At 33.0% G+C, this 21,851-nt stretch overlaps 2 protein-coding genes across 3 annotated transcripts in view; both read left to right on the top strand.

Moving 5' to 3' along the window:
• Positions 1 to 511: 511 nt before the first annotated feature.
• On the top strand, positions 512 to 18,025 carry LOC111687125 (serine-rich adhesin for platelets-like). The gene is made up of 13 exons (XM_023449541.2): positions 512 to 982; positions 1,094 to 1,309; positions 2,227 to 2,304; positions 2,383 to 2,466; positions 2,534 to 3,025; positions 3,099 to 3,326; positions 3,758 to 4,123; positions 4,200 to 10,682; positions 10,759 to 10,962; positions 11,355 to 13,378; positions 13,447 to 13,585; positions 13,662 to 13,802; positions 16,185 to 18,025. The coding sequence occupies exons 1-13, from the start codon at positions 934 to 936 to the stop codon at positions 18,023 to 18,025; spliced, it is 12,345 nt and encodes a 4,114-aa protein (XP_023305309.2). The 5' UTR covers positions 512 to 933.
• Positions 18,026 to 21,414: 3,389 nt separating this feature from the next.
• The window catches only part of LOC111676644 (long-chain-fatty-acid--CoA ligase 4), a 39,891-nt gene continuing 39,454 nt past the window's right edge, over positions 21,415 to 21,851 (top strand). Inside the window, exon 1 of one of the 2 annotated variants that reach the window (XM_046954623.1) lies at positions 21,415 to 21,622. The gene's annotated coding sequence lies outside the window, so the exon portion shown is untranslated. The remainder of the gene's footprint in view (positions 21,623 to 21,851) is intronic. The other variant, XM_046954625.1, reaches the window with a different exon arrangement.

The raw sequence follows: 21,851 nt of genomic DNA, 5'->3' as shown, positions 1-21,851 counted from the left end.
TCGGCTAAGTTCGGCCAACATTTAAGGCCGGCTGCATCAGCTAAGCCGATTTTATATATAATATAATTTATAAAATATATTTTTCATATTTTCAAATGCTTTTTAATGTGAATATTAAATTCAACTACAATTTTAATTTAGTATATGGGCATTTCCACCGAAAAGTCTGCCTATATCTAGGGAAAAAATATAAATATTTTAAAATTGTTTATATTTCTATGTATGTGCATAGGATAAAGAGGCGACCAAACAAAAGGAATGATGCTAAGATATTGTCAATTAATGTTTGTGACGTGATGTGGCAAAATTATATTTCTCTCCCATATTTATTATTTATTTCAAATATATGAAGGTCGGTTTGCATTTTGTATTTTAAAAATATGCCTGCATAAAATTTGTAAATTTCGAAAAATGTGGCAACTTAAAAAAAAGCATCTACAAAATGTTACAGTAGCCGGCGCCTCCGAAAATCATTCGACTATAGTCGACTTTAAGCCGCCGCCGCACATTTTCATAGTTAGCCGCCGCCGGTCTGAATCTCGATCGGCTTCGCTCTTGCTTTTAGCGCGTTAGTGCAAAAATATAATTAATTTTCCTTTCGAAAACTCTGCAATTAATAAAGAAAAACTGATAAAATTACTTTCTATTAAACATAATTCAAGTTTTTAAAGTGTCAATTTATAGAAAAATATAATTTTCAAAGGAAAAAATAGCTAACGCAAAGTTTCTGTAAAATTCCAAAACAACATACACATTTCGCTCGTTCGTTGTGAAAATAACTTGGTACAGCCTTTAGAAAAGTTGTGTGTTTTTGAGACATTGATGGAAAAAATGCGATAAATACTTTTCTAAAAAAGAAAAAAAAGTGAAAATTCCCATAAACGACCATAGACCATAAAACTTGTCCTTGTCGTGTGTGTGGATATAAAAAAAATGGAAGACATTGAATATCTGGAAGAGTACGAAGATTTAGTGTTACCTGGTAAATTATAATTATTGCAAATGCAGTTAATTGCTTTGCTGCCCCTGCGTTCTGACTCGTATGTTAGTAATTTTGTGCTTTTTTTCCTACTTTTTGTTTCCCCTTTTTAAGCGTTAAATTCAGCTGCTGCAGCTGCGGCCGCCTCATCGTCGGCCTCCACTTCATCAAAATCGAATAATAACAATAATAAAAATTTACAAAATCCAAAAGCTAATAATGACGACGGTGATGATTCTTCATCATCTTTAGATCAGGATATATTTAATTGTTTATTCGATGATAATTCAGAAGATGATGATGATGATTTGAATGTTTATCAAAGAAGTGGTAAGTAAAATATGTTTATGGGGCATAGGGTACATTTTGCTGTGGGTGCGACTGAATGTGTCAATTTATACTGTTTCGTTAAGAGTATTGACTCTGACCGATGCTGAATATAATTTTTTTTGTGGGACCTAAATTCCGATATTTGTATAATGATATTAATTGAATGTTTGTGTTTTTAGAAAAAATTTTGAATTTGTAAAAAATTTTGAATTTTTAAAAAAATTTTAATTATTTTTAATAAAATTGAAAATTTTGTTCTTTTTTTTTAAGTTAAATATTAATTTTCTAGCGAAATTTCGAGTTTTTAGTAAAATTTGGAATTATTTTAAATTTTGTTTTTAAATAAAATTAGAACTGAACAAGAACTGAACTAGAACTAGAACTGAACTAGAACTGAACTAGAACTGAACTAGAACTGAACTAGAACTGAACTAGAACTGAACTAGAACTGAACTAGAACTGAACTAGAACTGAACTAGAACTGAACTAGAACTGAACTAGAACTGAACTAGAACTGAACTAGAACTGAACTAGAACTGAACTAGAACTGAACTAGAACTGAACTAGAACTGAACTAGAACTGAACTAGAACTGAACTAGAACTGAACTAGAACTGAACTAGAACTAGAACTGAACTAGAACAGAACTAGAACTGAACTAGAACTGAACTAGAACTGAACTAGAACTGAACTAGAATTGAACTATAACTGAACTAGAACTGAACTAGAACTGAACAAGAAATGAACCAGAACTCAACTGAAATTTTTGAATTTTTAATAAAATTTTAAATTTATAATAATAATTTTTAGTGAAATTTATCATTTCATTTGAAAATTTCTTCATTTTTATTTGTTTTAAAAACATTTTTGTTTCTTTATTATTTATTTATTTTTTTATTTCTGTTTCTTTTCGTCTAGAAAACGAAACCGCTTTAAGAAGAAAATCTGCATCTTTTGATTCATATGACTCTTTAGATGATAAAATTGATGAAATAGGTATATTCAATTTAATTGTTCAAAGCGATTTTCTTTTACTTTAAATCCTAATAAATTGATATAACGTTTATATTCCAGGAGCAAAAATTATACAAAAAGTAGAAATATCAAGACAAGAAACCACAAATAACTATAATACAGTCGAAAAACCAACAAATAAAAGTAAGTTTGAGAATTATAATATTAAAAAAATGATGATTTTAAAGATTAACACTTTTTCATTATTCAGTAACTTCTTCAACACCCAAACCTAAAACTTACCCAACAAAAACTAGTGGCGTTAATACGCAAACCACAACTAATCCTAGAACTCAAACAACATTTGCCAATAAACCCAAATCAATTGCCACTGTTAGACCAACAGTACAGAATCAACAACAGAATTTACAAAATAAAACAAATTTATTACAAAGAACAGCACCTGTACGTTCAACTTCCTCTATAACAACAACCACTACAACATCCATAAGCCAACGACAAAAACCTACCACCTCCACTTCTTCTACATCAGCAGCAACATCTTCCCGATCAGTACAATTGCCAGCATTAGCACGTAAGCCTTTAGCATCAACAGCCAGCACATCAGGATCGGTAAAACAAGCTTCTTCCTTAAACAATCCTAAAGCTACAAGCACTGTTTTAAAAAAGGTAACAAAACGTCCTGCTACTATAATAAGACCAGAGAAAATTATTACAAAAGATCCAGCCAATGATCCTTTAGGTAAAGTTTTGTAAAAAAAAAGCTTTGTTTTAAAAAAATTTATTTATTTTTTTAAATTACTTTAAATTTTTAGATTTAGACGATCTATCGGAAGCAGGTTCTGATAATTATTCTTTATCGGATATTTCTGGTGAAACTTATAATTCAATTAGTGAGTTTGATGATGATGAAGATGAAAGTAATGATGAATACTATTCCGGTGATGATTATTATGATGATGAATACGATGAAGATGTCTTAAGCCGTAGTTCACAAGTTATAGAATTATCTAATGATTCCAGTGGTACAACTTCTAATTTGGGTAAGTAAGAAATATGTTTTTTCTTGTATTTTGTGAAAACAAATTAGAGGTTATAGTTTAGTCTATAGTCTGGACTATAGTTTAGTCAAGACAATAATCTATATTTTTAGACTATATTCTTGTCTAGAAACTGGACTATATAGATAAGTTTATAGATCAAACTGTAGGCTAAAAGAGACTATAGACTAGTATATTTTGAATTGTATTACAATTGTTAATGTGTTGCCTTGATAAGAGAATTGTGTACTAAAGAATTTTGTTTCCCTAAAGTCATTAACAATTGTAGTGAAATAGTTGTTATTAGTGATCGATGTTTTATTCTCACATCGATCAAATATTTAGTTATTTATTTAGATATAAAAAAACAAAAACAAAATTTTATAAACGTTTGACTTGTAAAACAAAAACATAAAATACAAACACATATTTAGAAGATTATCGCGCCTCAACACCTTCACCGGTTATATCAGACGATAGTGCTACACCCAGCAGTTCTTCTGGTTTTAAATTACGCAAAACTAAAGCCATCAAACCATACGAGCATCCACAAATAATCGAAAGTGTTTTAAGAAAGGGAGAAAAACCAAAATTATTGGAACTCCTACAGACATACAATTTACTCGAAGATACTGGAGAAGAGGAAGAGGAAGAAGAAGTTAATATTGTTATTGATATAACAACCTCTAGAGAAAATTTAGTAGATAGTTTTGAACAAGCACCCACCACTAATACGGCTACAAGCACAACGAACCCGTCATTAACAAATCCTACTACACCAAAGCACTCCAATAAAACGAGTAAGTTGTTAAAGTTTGTTTGTTTTATACTGGAGTTATGCATTAATTATTAATCTTCTATTTTGTCTTTTATTAGATAAGAAAAGAACTAAAAAGAAAAGTGTTAAGAATATGGATTATAGAGGCATTAGTTCGCCCGGAGGTGCATCGACTGATTCGGATTTATCGGCGGTAGAAGAACTGCTGGAAGAATCATATGCTGAGGCCATGAAACATAAAGTTAAATACAATCCAGAGATAACACTGGCAGATATTGAATTGGGAGGCGAAGAAGAGGTTACAGCGGAGGTGGAAATGGTTCAAAAACAGGAAGAAAATAAAAATAAAGTAGCAAAAACTGGTGTGGTAATTGATTATGACGATAATGCTGTAGAGGTAGTTAGTGAAGATAAAGGAAGTAAGGAAAAGCAACAGGAGATAGTTAAGGAAGAAAGTGTTACGGAACTAAAGGAAGTGGAAAACAAGAAACAAGAGGAAATGACAAAAGAAACAAATGAGTCGGAAGAGACGAAAGAAATGGAGGTTAATAAAGAAAAATTAATAGACAGCGTAATAGAAACTAAAGAATCTTTACCAGCAACTGTTGCTGATCAAAATGCTATTACAAACGAAAGCTCTTTGACTACAACAACCCAAGAAAGCCAGGAAGCTGCAAATTTAAAACAAAATATCACGGACTCACCACAAACACGTAAAAAGAAACGTTTTAGAAATTTAAATACACCAGAAATCAATGAAGAAACACCTGCACCCTTGCTTAGCCTAGATGATGTAGATGATTTTAAAGGTTTCGAAGAACAACCCACCAATACAGATAACAAAATAGATTTAGAAACAAAAGTCCTGGAGACACCCAAAAAATCCGCAAACACTAGTTCTGATACAGAAAAAGCTTCTAGCTCCTCCTCCTCAGCTTCATTTAAAAGTCCTACAAATTCTCATAAATCTTTAAAGGATAAAACAAAAGAATCTAGTGAAAAAAGCTACCGCGATAAAGATACAAAAGATAAAAGTTCTAAACATTCTTCTAGTAAAAGTTCTCGCGACAATTCAAAAGATAAAAGTTCACGGGAAAGTTCTCGAGATAAAAGTTCACGAGAAAGTTCTAAAGATCGTTCACGTGAAAACTCTAAAGATCGTTCTAGACATAGTCATGATAAGGAAATTAAACGTCATCATCATCATCATCATCATAAGGAACATAGAAGATCTATTGATTCTAAAGATCATAGAAAATCTAGTGATTCTAAAGAATCCTCCAAATCTCGAGAATCCAGCAAGTCCAGAGAGCACAAAGAATCAAAAGACTACCACAAAAGTTCAAGTGCTAAAAGAGAACACTCATCAGAGGGAGGGAAAGATAAGACAAAGGAAAAGGAAAAACAGGATATAAAAGAAACAAAACCTTTAAAAACAGAGACAAAAGATTCTAGTAAAAGTTCTACAGATAAAAAAGAGGAGGGAACAAAAGAAAAGTCTGCAGAAAAGAAAGATATAAAACCTAAAGAAGTGGATAAAGATAAAGCTAAAACCAGTAGCGACAGTAAGATTCCTAAAGATTCAGATAATAAAAAGGACTCCAAAGATCTCAACAAAACATTAGAGAAAAAGGATATAGATAAACCTAAAGAAAAAATGACTGAAAAATCTCTTAATACACCAGCTAAGGATAAAACTAAAGATCCTTTAACTAAAACAACAACACCTTCAAGCAAAATTTCCACTACTACATCAACTCCTAGTAGTTCACGTGATTCTTCAAAAGAACGTAAAAATCTGAGTAAAACACCTAATTTAAATAAAAGTAGCTCGAGTAGCAGTATTAGTAGTAGTAAAACTGACAAGTCTGATTTCTCTAAGAAACCCAAACCTCCAGCAGATCTAAATAAGTCTTTAAATACTAAAACAGAAACAAATAAATCTAATAATCCTCCTACAACAACGGCAAATAAATCTACAACAAAGACTGCTACCCCCGTAAAAGTGTCTAAAACTAATGAAAAACCAAAACAGGAAGCGAAAAGTTTCTCAGATCAAAAGGATCTAAAGGATTTGCCGAAAGCTAAGGAAACTGTTAAAGAACAAACATCGTCTGTCTCTGCTAAAGAACCGAAATCAGAAACTACAACAACGACTGAAACAACTAAAGTTGCAACACAAAATCCAGTTGTTGCTAAAACTCTCAAGGAAGATTTGACAAAGACTTCTTCAACTGTTGCCTCGTCTTCTAAAACTAATGAAGGCACTAAGAAGGATTCCAGTACTGACTCTAAGAAAACTGCGGTTGATAGCAGCAAAGAGAAAAAAGACTCTAATCAAGCACTACCCAAATTAGGGGAAAATACAAATAAAACTACTCCAGAGGAAAACAAAACAACTAAAGAGAAAAAAGAAGATGCTCCTGCAACTAAAGACAATAAACAAACACCCATAAAAACACCAGCTAAAGAAGCTCTTGTTACACAGACCAGCAACAAACAAACTCCACTTAAAACACCGTCTAAAGGATCCAGTATTTCGGGAACCAATACAAAAGTCACTGAAACAAAATCACAAACTTCTGGAATATCTGAAACGCCAGCTAATGGAACTAATGTTACACAATCCAGTAACAAACAAACTCCAAATAAAACACCGTCTAAAGGACCCACTATTTCAGGAACCAATACAAAACCCACTGAAACAAAACCACAAACTACTGGAAAGTCTGAAATACCCACAAAAACACCAGCTAAAGAAACTACTGTTACACCAGCGAGTAACAAACAAACTCCAATTAAAACACCCATTAAAGGATCCAATGTTTCAGGAACCAATACAAAACCTATTGAGACAAAACCTCAAACATGTGAAAAACCAGAAACTAAAGATTCTAATAAGGGAAAACCTGAAGAACCTAAAGCTCAGGAAAAGTCAGCTGATTTTAAGAAACCAACACAAAGTTCTAAAAGTACAGAACAAGCAAAAGTTTCAGATTCTAGGAACAAGGATAATAAAAGCATACCAGTGTCACCGAAAACAAAACCTAAATCTAAAGAGGAACAGACACAGAAAACTAAATTGGTTGAATCTTCGATTGAAAAAGAAAAGCAGGAGGCAGTGGTTAAAAAACAGGAAGCAACAAAACCCATCAGTAATGAAAAGCCTAAAGATATAAAAACTACAGAAACTTCTAAAACGGAAGCTAGCAAAACAAAAGAAACTTCTAAACCAGAAACTAGCAAAACAAAAGAAGCGAAAGCTGCTGATAATACAAATCCGCCAACAACGAAATCTCAAAGTGAAAAGGAGATAAAAACTAATACAGACACTTCTAAAGAAACTAAAAAAGAGACCTCAGCTTTGGAAAATAAAGAAGCCGCTCCACAAGTAACTGCAGATAATAGCGCTCCTGCTAAGCAATCTCTTAAAGAAACTGCAGCAACTAAAGCAGAAGTAAAAAAGACTGAAAAGGCAGTCAAAAAACAGGCCTTACAATCAACGACAGACGAATCAAAGGCAAACAAATCTAAACTTTCACAAACGGAAAATGAGCAAAAAAGCAAACAATGTTTGAATCCTAATGATTCAATAACTGTAGCAAAAACTCAAACTCCACAAGACACAAATAGAGATGCAAAACCATTAGCAAAAGATAAACCAACAAATACAAACATAAAATCCACACAATCTCCCAAACCCAGTAAAAAAATCATAAAAGTTGTAAATAAAACAGTAGAAAATAAAACGCCGCAGCCGACAAATGCTTCCAACATGAAAAAGGAAGATGTTAAGGTTCAAAAAGAAACAAAAGAACCATCTGAAATAAACGCAAAAGATGTCAAAAGCAAAGATCAGAATGTGAAAGATTCTATCATCAAAACAGCAACAACAAAAGATGATCAAAAGGTGGAAGCAACAGAGCTCCAGGATGACATAATAAAAGAGACTGAAACTACAACAAAGAAAGAAGAAAAGGATAATAAAAACACCAAGGAAATTAAAGTAGCTTCAGAGGCTGCTTTAACTAAAGAAGAAACAAAAGTTGAATCATCTAAAGAAGAAACAAAAGTTGAATCATCTAAAGAAGAAACAAAAGTTGATAAGTCTAAAGAATCAAAAGATTCAGAACAAGCTAATGATGCTAAACAACCGGTAACGGACACAACAGAAGAAGATGAAAGCGAAGTGGCAATTACACCAAGAATTACTAGAAGTCGTTTGGAAAATATCAAATCAAATGAAGAATCTAAGGAGGGAAAAACTGAAAGAATACAATCACCAAAAGCTAAAAAATCTAGTGAATTGGAGAAAAGCAAATTTGAGAAAACAACAACAACAAGCGATGAAAAGAATGTACAAAAATTAGAAAAGAAGGTGGGATTGAAAGAGGTTGTTAAAACTGAAATTAAATCCACACAGAAAGAAACTGTGAAAGAGACTACAAAAGAGGAGAAGCTAGAGAAGAAAACAGCGGAAACTTCTCAAGTTAAAGAAGAACAAGAGAATACAAGTTCAAAAGCTAAAGCTTTAAAACAGGAGGAGAAAGAAGAAAAACCAACCAGTGAAATTTTTGAAAGTGAAAAGGAAGAGGACAACTTTGAACCCAGAAAAACTAGAAGACGTGGTGAACAGAAAACTGAGATAGATAAAGAAAACACTGAATCATCTGGCGAAAAAACTTTATCAAAGGATGATTTAACCAAACAAAAAGAAGAAAAAGATCATGTTAAACCTAGAATAACAAGAAGTCATGCAGAAACTAAACAAGAACAAGAAGATGAAGCGACACTACTACAAATTGACGAAAAAAGTTTAGAAAAAGAGAAAAAAGACTCAAAGAAAACATCTCAACAATCTGAAGAAAAATCGACAAAACAAAAGGATTTCGATAGTCAAGTGGAAGAAGAAAAGTCTGTGACAAGAACAACTAGAAAGCGAGGAGAACTTAAAGCTGAATTGGTAAAAGAATCAAAGGAGACAGAAGAAAAAGAAGCAGACGATACTAATACTCAAACTGATGAAGGAAAATTAGAGACAAAAACTCCTAGAAAACATACTGAATTAAAGAAAGAAACAAAGGAAAGCCAAGCTGTAATTGCAGAAGAAAACGATGTAACACTTAATGAGACTAAAACACAAACGGATGAAGAACAATTTGAACCCAGAAAAACTAGAAAACGTGGAGAACTTAAAGCCGAATTAGAAAAAGAAACAAATAAAACTTCAGCTGAAACCGCAAAGGAAAAGGAAGCAACACTAGATGAATCAAAAACTCACATAGATGAAGAACAGTTGGAGCCCAGAAAAACTAGAAAGCGTGGAGAACTTAAAGAAATAAAGGAACAAACACAAGCTGAACTATCGGAAGAAAAAGGTGCAACACTCGATAAAACAAAAACGGAGGAAGATATTAATAAATCTAAAAAGACTAGAAAGGAAGATGAACTTAATGAAACAAAAGAACAATCTCAAGAAAAATCTTCAACACAAGAGAATACTCAAATGGAGGAAGAACAAAGTGAACCAAGGAAAACTAGAAAACGGGGTGCACATAAAGAAACAAATGAAGAGTCTCAAACTGAAGATGAAGAACATTTTGAACCCCGTAAAACTAGAAGACGGGGAGAGTTTAATGAAACAAAGAACATTACACAAAGTGAAGTTTCTAAAGATAAAATTTCATCTGAAGATGATAGTAAGAAACTCGCTGATCAAGAACTTTTAGAGCCGAGAACCACTAGGAAACGTGTGGCACAAAAAGATGAACAAGTCAAAGAAACAACTGAAACAACTCAAATTGAATCATCAGGGGAGAAATTATCACAGCAAGAACAAACTAAGGAGGAAACTCTTGAACCAAGAAAAACAAGAAGTCGTGTTGAAATTAAAGAAACAACAGAGAAAGAAACAAATGCTGAAGTTAGAGAAAAGGCAGATAAGGATAACTCAGAAAAAGAAACTGAAAAAACTTCAAACCAAGATGACACTAAACCTCAAACAGATGAAGAACATAACGAACCGAGAAAAACTAGGAGTCGTGCAGATATTAAAGCAGCTCAAGCTGAAAAATCAGATAAAGAACTTAAAGAAGTAAAAGAAACAACAAAAATATCTTCGGTTGAATCGTCTGGGGAAAAAACTTCAACACAAGATACGGCAAAACCAGAAAAGGAAATTCCAAAAACTCCTTCTGTTGATTCAAATTCAACTCCAGAGGATTCAAAACTTTCCACAGAAGAGAACGCTAAGAAACTCTTAAATACCAAAAAACGTACAGAAATTAAACAACAACTCACACTTGCCGATGAAAATACTGAAAAAACTCAATCAGAGGAAATAGCTTCTAATATCGACGAAAAACCTGCCGAAGAATCACAATTAGAAAGTGAAGATATCATCGCCGAACAAGTAGAGTCTTCAATGTTTGATTCACTTTTAAAATCCCAACAAGATAATATAAGTTTAGATGCTGATATGTCTGGCAGTGAATGCTCATCTATAACATCATCCAACTCGGACAATACAATACGACGAACTTTAAGAAAACGGGCAACGGAAACGCCATTATCGGAAAATGGTGAAGATTTAAATAGTTTTTTAATTATATTAACCGAAAGTAATATATTATTTGTTTTCTTTTTTTACATTTACAGATAAAAAGAAGAAAGTTTTTAAAGAGCCACCACCTTTGAAGACTACACCAACACCGGTGGTGACAGCGCAAAAGATTGGTAAATTTGATAAGCCAACTGTTATAGGAAGTACTACTATAAAACGTGTTATACGTTCGCCTGCCTTGGAGGAGAATCAAAATTCTGGCAAAAAACCTAAATTGGATAATACATCAAAGAAATCAAGTAAGTTAGAAAACTAGAAATGAACTAAAACTGAGCTACAACTGAACTAGAACTGAACTAGAACTGAACTAGAACTGAACTAGAACTGAACTAGAACTGAACTAGAACTGAACTAGAACTGAACTAGAACTGAACTAGAACTGAACTAGAACTGAACTAGAACTGAACTAGAACTGAACTAGAACTGAACTAGAACTGAACTAGAACTGAACTAGAACTGAACTAGATCTGAACTAGATCTGAACTAGAACTGAACTAGAACTGAACTAGAACTGGACTACAACTGAACTAGAACTGAACTAGAACTGAACTAGAACTGAACTTGAACTACTACTACCACATAACTAAACAGTTTAACTATATGTTTTTTTTTTATTTTTTTTTAATTTCAGCACGTTTTCGTAATTTAAATGACGATTGTCTAGTAGAAGAAGAGTTGCCCGTTGTTACCGCGGAAGTTGTTACTAAAGAACAGAATTATTTGCATGAAACACAAGAAGTACCAGCAACAAAACAACCTGAAACTTCACAAAACAAAAATACTGGATCAAACAAGGAGCCCTCAACCAATACTGGAATCAAAGAAACAGTAGAGAAACCAAGAAATGCTAAAGGAAAATTCACAACGATAAGAGAGCCTGAAAAAGTACTTCAAAAGGAAGTATTGGGCACTAAACACAGTATAAAAACTACTAGTAAAGTAGATTTATCAGCTAACAAAGATCCTTTGAGCATAAAGTCGTATGTAGACATCAAGAAAACTTTAACCACCACAAATGTTAAAACAGACAATTCAAATGTTACCAAAGTTCAAGAAACACCGGAACGTGTTAAAAGTAATAAAACAAACATTAATGTTTCACCAACTAAAACTCCAGGAGGCGGCTCTACTACAGTGTTAACGGATAAAACTAAACCTATTAAAGGAAAAACTAATGTTTCCCCTACAAAATCACCAGGCGCTTCGACGGTTATGTCATTTTCAGATTGGCTAAAAAGTAAGAAACAAAATGTGGAAGTAGAATCAGCAGAGACTACTAAGACTACCAAAGATATAACACAAACAACATCTGTTGATCCAATTAATGTAAAAGATAAGCCAGTAACAAAAACATCAGAAATAAAGACTACTGAAGATAAAGAAGAAAAGGAAAAAGTAGCTGAGGTAACGACTGAGGAAGACAACAATATGATGTGTCAGAATAAAGAAAAAGACTTACAGTCGGCAACAAGACGTCCAGGCCGACCACCTAAGGTCAAGCCAGTAACAAAAATCTCGGAAACAAAACCAGCAGAAGACAAAGATAAAAAACTAGAAATAGCTGATACTACAACACAATCAGACAACAATACGTTAAACCTTAATAAGGAAAAAGACTTGCAGTCAACTGTGCAACCTCAACAGGATTCTAAAGCTACAGATGACAAAGAAACTTCGGAAACTTTAGAGGATACAACACAACAGTTGGATAACAGTTTATTACAACCTTCGGATAATCAATTGCAAAATGTATCACAACAGCAGAGCAGAAAAAGTAATAGCAAAAAAGCTGTAAAACGACTTTCTAATTCTATTAGAAAATCTAACCAAAAACGAGCCAGTCCCATAGTAATGGGAAAATCAAATGCTCCCAAGGTTAGTCCTCCCAAATTGAAACCTAAAAAACGAGAAATTGACTTCCTTATGGAGTCCATGTCTAAGGAAATGAAAGAGGGTGGCATAAATGATCTTCTAAACACACCCACACATGTTAAGCGTCAACGCTTATCAGTCAAAAGAAATGTTAATGATAGTATGGAACAATTAAATGCCAGCCAAGAATCATCTATTGCAAATACCACTGCAGAAATACCCAAAGTATTTGAATTTTTAGAAAATTCAGACACTTCAACAACTACTAATACGTCTACCAGAAAAGACATAAACAAGTCACCCACAAAACGTAAGACACAGCAAATTGCAGCTAGAACTAAAAGATCCTCTTTGCTACCAAGAGATATGCTTAAAACTCCTGATATTATAGCAAATACAGAACAAAGAATGCTGTCAACTCCTTCGCCCAAAGTATTACCTACCAAATCTCGTAAATCTCTAAACATTAAAGAGTTAGCTGGTACCGAAGCGGCAAAAATAACTGAAACTGTTGCACCTACTGAAAGCGTCATGAAATCTAGAAAATCTATGCCTCTTCTCACCCCAAAAGATTCCATGGATAAAGTTACTAATGTTGTTATAGCTTCTGCTAGAAAATCGTTAGTAATACCCAAACAACAACCAACTGTACAAGCAAGTAATGTTGTATTTAAAACACCTAAACAACCGGCATCCGGACATCATTCAACTTTACTAAATCTTATACCAAGTACTGATAATATAAAGAAATTATATGTTGATGATCATAATAAACGTCATAAGGTAAGTTTTTACAAAGTTTATATTATCACTACTACGACTAACTAACTTCAATTAAAATTTTTTTATAGATAACTCCGAAAACTTACAAATGCCGTAAACTATGTGTTCGTCTTAATCGTTCCATGGTAAAGAAATATTTTATCGCTTTAAATAAGAGCAAAAAACAATCAACGCAAACAAAACAATTAACCCATTTAGGTGCTGAAGGTAATTATAAAATTGAACTTATTTTGCTCTTTATAAAATTTGAAATACTAAAAATCAAAATTTTCAATGCCCCTAGCAGCAACAACCACAACAGAGTCTTCACCAGTTATACAAAATAATTCTGAAACTAATTTACGTATACAATCGGTAGTTGACGCTGGCACTTTACTAGGTACAACAAAATCTTCCTCTACAGCCGATATATTGGTAGTACAAGGTAAGATTTACTTTTTCCTCATATATTTTTACTCATTCCAAGATTATTTCCTAAAGAAAACTCTCCAATAAAGGCAACTTTCTAAAGAATGATTATATTTTCTAGCAAAGGCCCTTAGTGGAGACATCTAAAGATAACTGTCTAGTGAAGACACTTTTCAAAAAAAATTGTATAGTGAAGACACTTTTCGAAAGAAAACTGTCTAGTGAAGACACTTTTCTAAAGAAAACTGTCTAGTGAAGACACTTTTCAAAAGAAAACTGTCTAGTGAAGACACTTTTCAAAAGAAAACTGTCTAGTGAAGACACTTTTCGAAAGAAAACTGTCTAATGAAGACACTTTTCTAAAGAAAACTGTCTAGTGAAAACACTTTTCTAAAGATAACTGTCTAGTGAAGACACTTTTCAAAAGAAAACTGTCTAGTGAAGACACTTTTCAAAAGAAAACTGTCTGGTGAAGACACTTTTCTAAAGAAAACTGTGTAGTGAAGAGACTTTTCTAAAGAAAACTGTCTATTGAAGAGACTTTTCTAAAGAAAACTGTCTAGTGAAGACACTTTTCTAAAGATAACTGTCTAGTGAATACACTTTTTCTAAAGAAAACTGTCTAGTGAAAACTCTTTTTTAAAGAAAACTGTGAAGACACTTTTCAAAAGAAAACTGTCTAGTGAAGACACTTTTTTAAAAAAAATCTGTCTAGTGAAGAGACTTTTCTAAAGAAAACTGTCTAGTGAAGACATTTTTCTAAAGAAAACTGTCTAGTAAAGACACTTTTCTAAAGAAAATTGTCAAGTGAAGACACTTTTTTAAAGAAAACTGTCTAGTGAAGACACTTTTGTAAAGAAAACCGTCTAGTTCTTACTGTTCAGTTCTAAAACTTAACTAGAACAGAGCTATAACTGAGCTAGAATTGAACTAGAACTGAACTAGAAGTTCTAGTTCAGTTCTAGTTCTAGTTCAGTTCAACTGAACTAGAACTGAACTAGAACTGAACTAGAACTGAACTAGAACTGAACTAGAACTGAACTAGAACTGAACTAGAACTGAACTAAACTAGAACTGAACTAGAACTGAACTAGAACTGAACTAGAACTGAACTAGAACTGAACTAGAACTGAACTAGAACTGAACTAGAACTGAACTAGAACTGAACTAGAACTGAACTAGAACTGAACTAGAACTGAACTAGAACTGAACTAGAACTGAACTAGAACTGAACTAGAACTGAACTAGAACTGAACTAGAACTGAACTAGAACTGAACTAGAACTGAACTAGAACTGAACTAGAACTGAACTAGAACTGAACTAGAACTGAACTAGAACTGAACTAGAACTGAACTAGAACTGAACTAGAACTGAACTAGAACTGAACTAGAACTGAACTAGAACTGAACTAGAACTGAACTAGAACTGAACTAGAACTGAACTAGAACTGAACTAGAACTGAACTAGAACTGAACTAGAACTGAACTAGAACTGAACTAGAACTGAACTAGAACTGAACTAGAACTGAACTAGAACTGAACTAGAACTGAACTAGAACTGAACTGAACTGAACTAGAACTGAACTAGATCTGAACTAGAACTGAACTAGAACTGAACTAGAACTGAACTAGAACTGAACTGAACTAGAACTGAACTAGATCTGAACTAGAACTGAACTAGAACTGAACTAGAACTGAACTAGAACTGAACTAGATCTGAACTAGAACTGAACTAGAAATGAACTACAACTGAACTAGAACTAAACTAGAACTGAATTAGAGCTGAACTAGAACTGAACTAGAACTGAACTAGACCTGAACTAGAACTGAATTAGAACTGAAATAGAACTGAACTAGAACTGAACTAGAACTGAACTAGAACTGAACTAGAACTGAACTAGAACTGAACTAGAACTGAACTAGAACTGAACTAGAACTGAACTAGAACTGAACTAGAACTGAACTAGAACTGAACTAGAACTGAACTAGAACTGAACTAGAACTGAACTAGAACTGAACTAGAACTGAACTAGAACTGAACTAGAACTGAACTAGAACTGAACTAGAACTGAACTAGAACTGAACTAGAACTTAACTAGAACTGAACTAGAACTGAACTAGAACTGAACTAGAACTGAACCAGAACTGAACTAGAACTGAACTAGAACTGAACTAGAACTGAATTAGAACTGAACTAAAAACTGAACTAGAACTGAACTAGAACTGAACTAGAACTGAACTATAATTGAACTAGAACTAAATTAGAACTGAACTAGAACAGATCAAGAACAGAACTAGAAATGAACTTAAACTAGATTGATTAAATCAATCGTTTTAAAAATTATTTAAAAAAGAAAAGAAATTTCATAAATTTTCCAATTTATTTAATGATTTTTAGATCCAGCAGCATCTGTAGATCAAAGTCAACAGCATATGTTACCCAATACAAACACTCTGCTAACACCAATGCCGGTTATACAACCGGCTCAACAACCATATATCTTACCCACCACCAGCCGTGCGCCACCCACAGTGGCTCCCTTAACTACCACAACGCTAATAAATGTTCCTGACACAAATGAAACTATTGAGCTTAAAAATGAATTTGTTGATGAAAATCCCATGGAATTAATAAATGACGCCATACTACCCGATACACCAACACTATTGGCAAGAGCTCAATCGATAACAGAAGCAGCACAACATGCTCTCTCCAGTTCTGTTACACCCACAGATATACGTCTATTGACTACAGACTCTAGCAGCAGCAACTATGTGCCGTCGTTTGGAGTAACACCCACGGCTTTGGATAATAGAGGCACCTGTATGTACACTTTCTTGCATCCTGCAAAATACAATCGTAATCACAGCAATGTTTTGCTGGATTATTGTTGTCCAAATTTGGATGGTCCTATGCCGGCCATTGATCCCACACGCATACATGCTCAGGTGCAAGTACCGGTTATAGAATTACCCGCCTCTATAGTGTTGACAACTAAGGTGGTAACTAGAGCCGATTTAGAAAGTGGCAATAGCACTATACCGGCTATTATACGCAAAAAGGCCGAAAAAATAAGAAAAAATCTGGCTACACATCATAAAATGGCCACGGCTACCACGACTGTAACAGCACCGCCGCCTCCGGTAATACCCACAATGGCACCAACACCCCGACCAGCCTTACCAGCCACCATAAATGCTTTGACCAAACAATTACCACCTACAACAACTATAACGGCGAAAATAAGACATACACTACCGGCGGTGGAGTCACAAAATTTACCTACCCAGCCCCCAACACCTCAAGCAGCAGCCTCAGCGTCTACGCTTCCTAGAAACATAATTTCTATTATGCCCAAAGGAGCCGGGCAAATGTCGACAATGAGTAATGTACAAAATTCTTCATTACGCTCCAATCTAAGACGTTTTGATGTGCTGCTTAAACAGTTGGTACAACCTTTTGAAAGTTTAAGTTTTGTGGAACGTCATCGTATAATAGAGGCCTTAATAGCAACCGGGAAGTTTAGCGCTAAGGATTTAGATCAAACGTTAGTGTTAATGGAAGAGTACATTAAACAAACACTGCTATTACAAAATGAATCGCTTAATCATCCCACGCCACCACCCACATCAGCAATTTTAAATACAAACAGTTATATAACAACACAACCAGCCATTGCAGCCGCCAACACGATGCCCGCTGGACCCATGCCCCAACTGCAACCCTCACCCACTATATTAGCCTCCAGTCAACACCATAAGACGGTGAGAAAAGTACAAACGAGTCGTAATAGAAATACCACATTGGCTACAACCTCAACGGCATCAACAGGAGCTGGTGCTGGAGGTTCTGTTATGGTCAAACAACGACAAGTGCCTATCTACGATACAGATCGTAATATTATAGGCTATCAAATGCAAATGATGACACCTCTATCAACAATACCAGCATATACCAAGTCTACCATGTCTACACATACCGGTGCCATAATGTCCACCTCCTTGGACTCTAGCAATAATAAGATAACTACCACAACGTACAGTGTGAATAAAAGACCCATGAAAAGACCGGCACAGGATTCACCGCGTGTCTTTTATACCACCCCGCCTTTGAAAACTTCTACGCCGAAATCCTTAACAAATCCTCATCAATACCCAACAGCAGGAACTTCAACACAACATGGAAAGAATTCGAATACCATAGCGAAGAAAACTCAGGTAAAGGAGGTGAAGAAGTAAAAGATAAATTTTATGCAGCTGCCAACAAAATATTTTATAACTGAACTAGAACTGAACTAGAACTGAACTAGAACTGAACTAGAACTGAACTAGAACTGAACTAGAACTGAACTAGAACTGAACTAGAACTGAACTAGAACTAAATTAGAACTGAATTAGAACTGAACTAGAACTGAACTAGAACTGAACTAGAACTGAACAAGAACTGAATTATAACTGAATTAGTACTGAACTAGAACTGAACTTGAACTGAACTAGAACTGAACCAGAACTGAACAAGAATTAACTAGAACTGAACAAGAATTAACTAGAACTGAACTAGAACAACTAGAACTGAACTAGAACTGAACTAGAACTGAACTAGAACTGAACTAGAACTGAACTAGAACTGAACTAGAACTGAACTAGAACTGAACTAGAACTGAACTAGAACTGAACTAGAACTGAACTAGAACTGAACTAGAACTGAACTAGAACTGAACTAGAACTGAACTAGAACTGAACTAAAACTGAACTAGAACTGAATTGGAACTGAACTAGAACTGAACTAGAACTGAATTAGAACTGAACTAGAACTAAACTAGAATTGAACTAGAATTGTACTGGAACTGAACTAAACTGAACGACAAGTAAACTAGAACTGATCCAGAACTGAAGTAGAACTGAATTAGAAATAAACTAAAATGAACTACAACTTGGTTCTAGTTAAACTAGAACTACAACTTAGTAAGAACTAAAATAGAACTGAACTAGAACTAAAGGAGATCTAAAATAGACCTGAACAAGAACTGAACTGGAACTGAACAGAAACTAAACTAGAGCTGAACAAAAACTGCAACTAGAATTAAAACTAAGTTTAAGACTAGAACTGATATTCATATAAATATGAACTGAAATAGAACTGAATGTTCAAAACTGGTGACGAATCTTGGTAAATAGATAAAATTTTATCAGTGGAAGTGTTTGCTTATTAACCCTTCTAATGTGTTTTAAAATAACTAACGTGTGGAGGATTTTCATGCTGTTCAACATGTAATGGTAATGGTAAATAGCGAGCGGCAAATACTGTCTTTTTCCCATTTCACTACAATGAAAAAAACTAATTATTAGTTTTCACATAAATTTTTATTAAAATTGTATTTATTTTCAAATTCATTTTGAAGTTGTGGATTTTTTGCATTTTTTTTGTTAAAGAATTATTTTATATAAAAATAAGCAATTTTGTAACCAATGTAACGAAAAACTTAAATGCTAAACTTATGTTTTATATTTATAGAGTTATTAATTTTTAAATTAATTAATTGTACACGTATTTATTTTTTATATTATATACATTATTTCTGTAATTAATTAACAGTTGGTTATGTCTCCTTTTTTTAGAGAGAAATTAATAAAAAATATATATATATTCAAAAATTATTATTAGTCTTGATATAAAATAAAAAAATATTAATAAAAAAAATAATTTGATATCTTTAAATTAGTTAATTTTAAATGATAAATTATGCAAACTTAGACTTTTTTAAATTAAAATCTATTTATAAAAGACATATTAAATTGAAGCAGTGTGTTCAGCTCTGTACAGAATATGTAGTAGCACAGAATATGTTTCCCAATGAAATTGACAGGTCACGGGGGCATCTCGATCTCGGCTCCTATTAATTGGCTACCACTGATTTAATTTCAGTTTGATGTCTTCATTATGTGTTTTAATACATTACTTTACATAATAGTATTTAAACGCATATTTCTGCAGTAATTTTATCTTTTTTTCACCTCATGTCAGGCTAGAAAATCTTCAATATCATCTTCATTTTTAATTTCAGCATGCGGCTCCGTCGGCAACTGCTGCTGTTGATTATTACTGTCGGGCAATATAGTTTCCTCACTGGATTGATTCGATTTGGAGACTATAATGATTTTTGAACCGGTAGCAGTACTGCGTGTAACACGTTTCACTGTGGCCATTGTGGTAGTGGTTATAGTCTCTGAACTACCACTTGCCGAAGAGCCTCCAGAACGTACTGTTGTTACTATGGAACCCTAATGGGGGTAAGTTTTAGAAAATATTTTTTTATTAAAATTTTATAAACGAATTTTTCTTATAACCACCATCAAAACATTGTTCGTAGTCCCACTATAGTTCAGTTCTTATCTAGTTCAGTTCTAGTTCAGTTCTTGTTCAGTTCTAGTTCAGTTCTAGTTTAGTTCTAGTTAAGTTCTAATTTAGTTCTAATTCAGTTCTAGTTCATTTCTAGTTCAGTTCTAGTTAGTTCTAGTTTAGTTCTTGTTCAGTTCTAGTTCAGTTCTAGTTCAGTTCTAGTTCAGTACTAGTTCAGTTTTAATTCAGTTCTAGTTCAGTTCTATTTCAGTTCTAGTTCAGTTCTAGTTTAGTTCTAGTTCAGTTCTAGTTCAGTTCTAGTTCAGTTCTAGTTCAGTTCTAGTTCAGTTCTAGTTCAGTTCTAGTTCAGTTCTAGTTCAGTTCTAGTTCAGTTCTAGTTCAGTTCTAGTTCAGTTCTAGTTCAGTTCTAATTCAGTTTTAGATCAGTTCTAGTTCAGATTTAGTTTAGTTCGAGTTCAGTTTTAGAGCTGTGTTAAATTAATACAAGTTCTAATTTAGTTATAATTTATTTTTAGTACTATTTTAAAGTGTTTTTGGTTCTATTAAGATTGTAGTTTACTTCTAGTTCGATTTTCTAAAAACATTTTTTTTTGTAACAGTTATTAAGAAGAAGCTATCACCATTTGATCTTGATATATACGAAAGCTCGTGTTTTTTACACATACATTTCATCAAAAATCTGGCAACATAGATATCACGCCACCAGTACAATTTGACAACTAGGCTGTATAGAAAGAGTGAACAAAAAGAAAAAAGAAAAAAAAGGAAACTTCAAACAGAAACAACAACAACCATAAAAAACTAGTTCTCCACGTGAGATTTTCTGCTTGCGAAACAATGTAAAATAGTGCGAGAACAACAAGAGGGGTAAACAAATTTTATAATAAATGAGATGATGATTTATGCAAATTACATGTCATAGAATAAGAAGAAAATTACAACAGTAATAGAGTTTGAAGTGATATATTAATTAAAAAAAGTAAATATTAAAAAAAGAAAACAAAAAAGTAATTTAAGAAAAAGAGGTTATTTATTAAAAGGGAATTAAAAATATATTACGGTTTTTTATAGGAAAAATAACAAAAAAATCTAAAAATGCAATTAGAAAAAAAAGTAAATAACCAGAGAGCTTTTTAAAGAGTAAATTTTTTTGTGATTTTGTGTAAGAGAGTGTATGTGTGTGTGTGCGTGAGTGCTATTATATGTATGGCAATGCTGTGTGTTGTCTTATGATTAATTTTTATACTGTTGGAAATATCTTTAAAGTTAAATGTGATTTGAGTGCGTTCGTGTTCACAAATCGATGCGGGCGCTTTAAATTTAAAATAAATTATTTATAATACAACAACAAAAAGTTATAATTAAAAGAAAATATAAGAAATTTGCTTTTATTTAAAAGAAATTTAAAATATTTTACTTAAAAGTGTTGAGTTTAATAAAAATACAAGTTTTTTTGAAGAAAAAAAGTAAAACAGGTAAAATAAATAAATTTGTTTGAAAAAAGTGCAATAAGAAAAAATAAAATGTGAAAGTTAAACGATTTTTTTTTGCGAAAGAGGAGAAATAAAATAAGACCAAATAATACAAGTTTGTGGTGAAGAAAAAAATAAGTAGAGAAAAGCATTTATCTAAATTTAGTTTTATATCAAATAGAGTCGGAAAAAATTTGGTTTTTATAAAGAAAGTTTATAAAACGTAAAAAGT

The sequence above is a fragment of the Lucilia cuprina genome, chromosome 6 (assembly GCF_022045245.1).
Source record: "Lucilia cuprina isolate Lc7/37 chromosome 6, ASM2204524v1, whole genome shotgun sequence".
NCBI classification, from domain to species: domain Eukaryota; kingdom Metazoa; phylum Arthropoda; class Insecta; order Diptera; family Calliphoridae; genus Lucilia; species Lucilia cuprina.
Note: the sequence above shows the minus strand (reverse complement) of the source record. Positions and strands in the feature narration are given on the sequence as shown.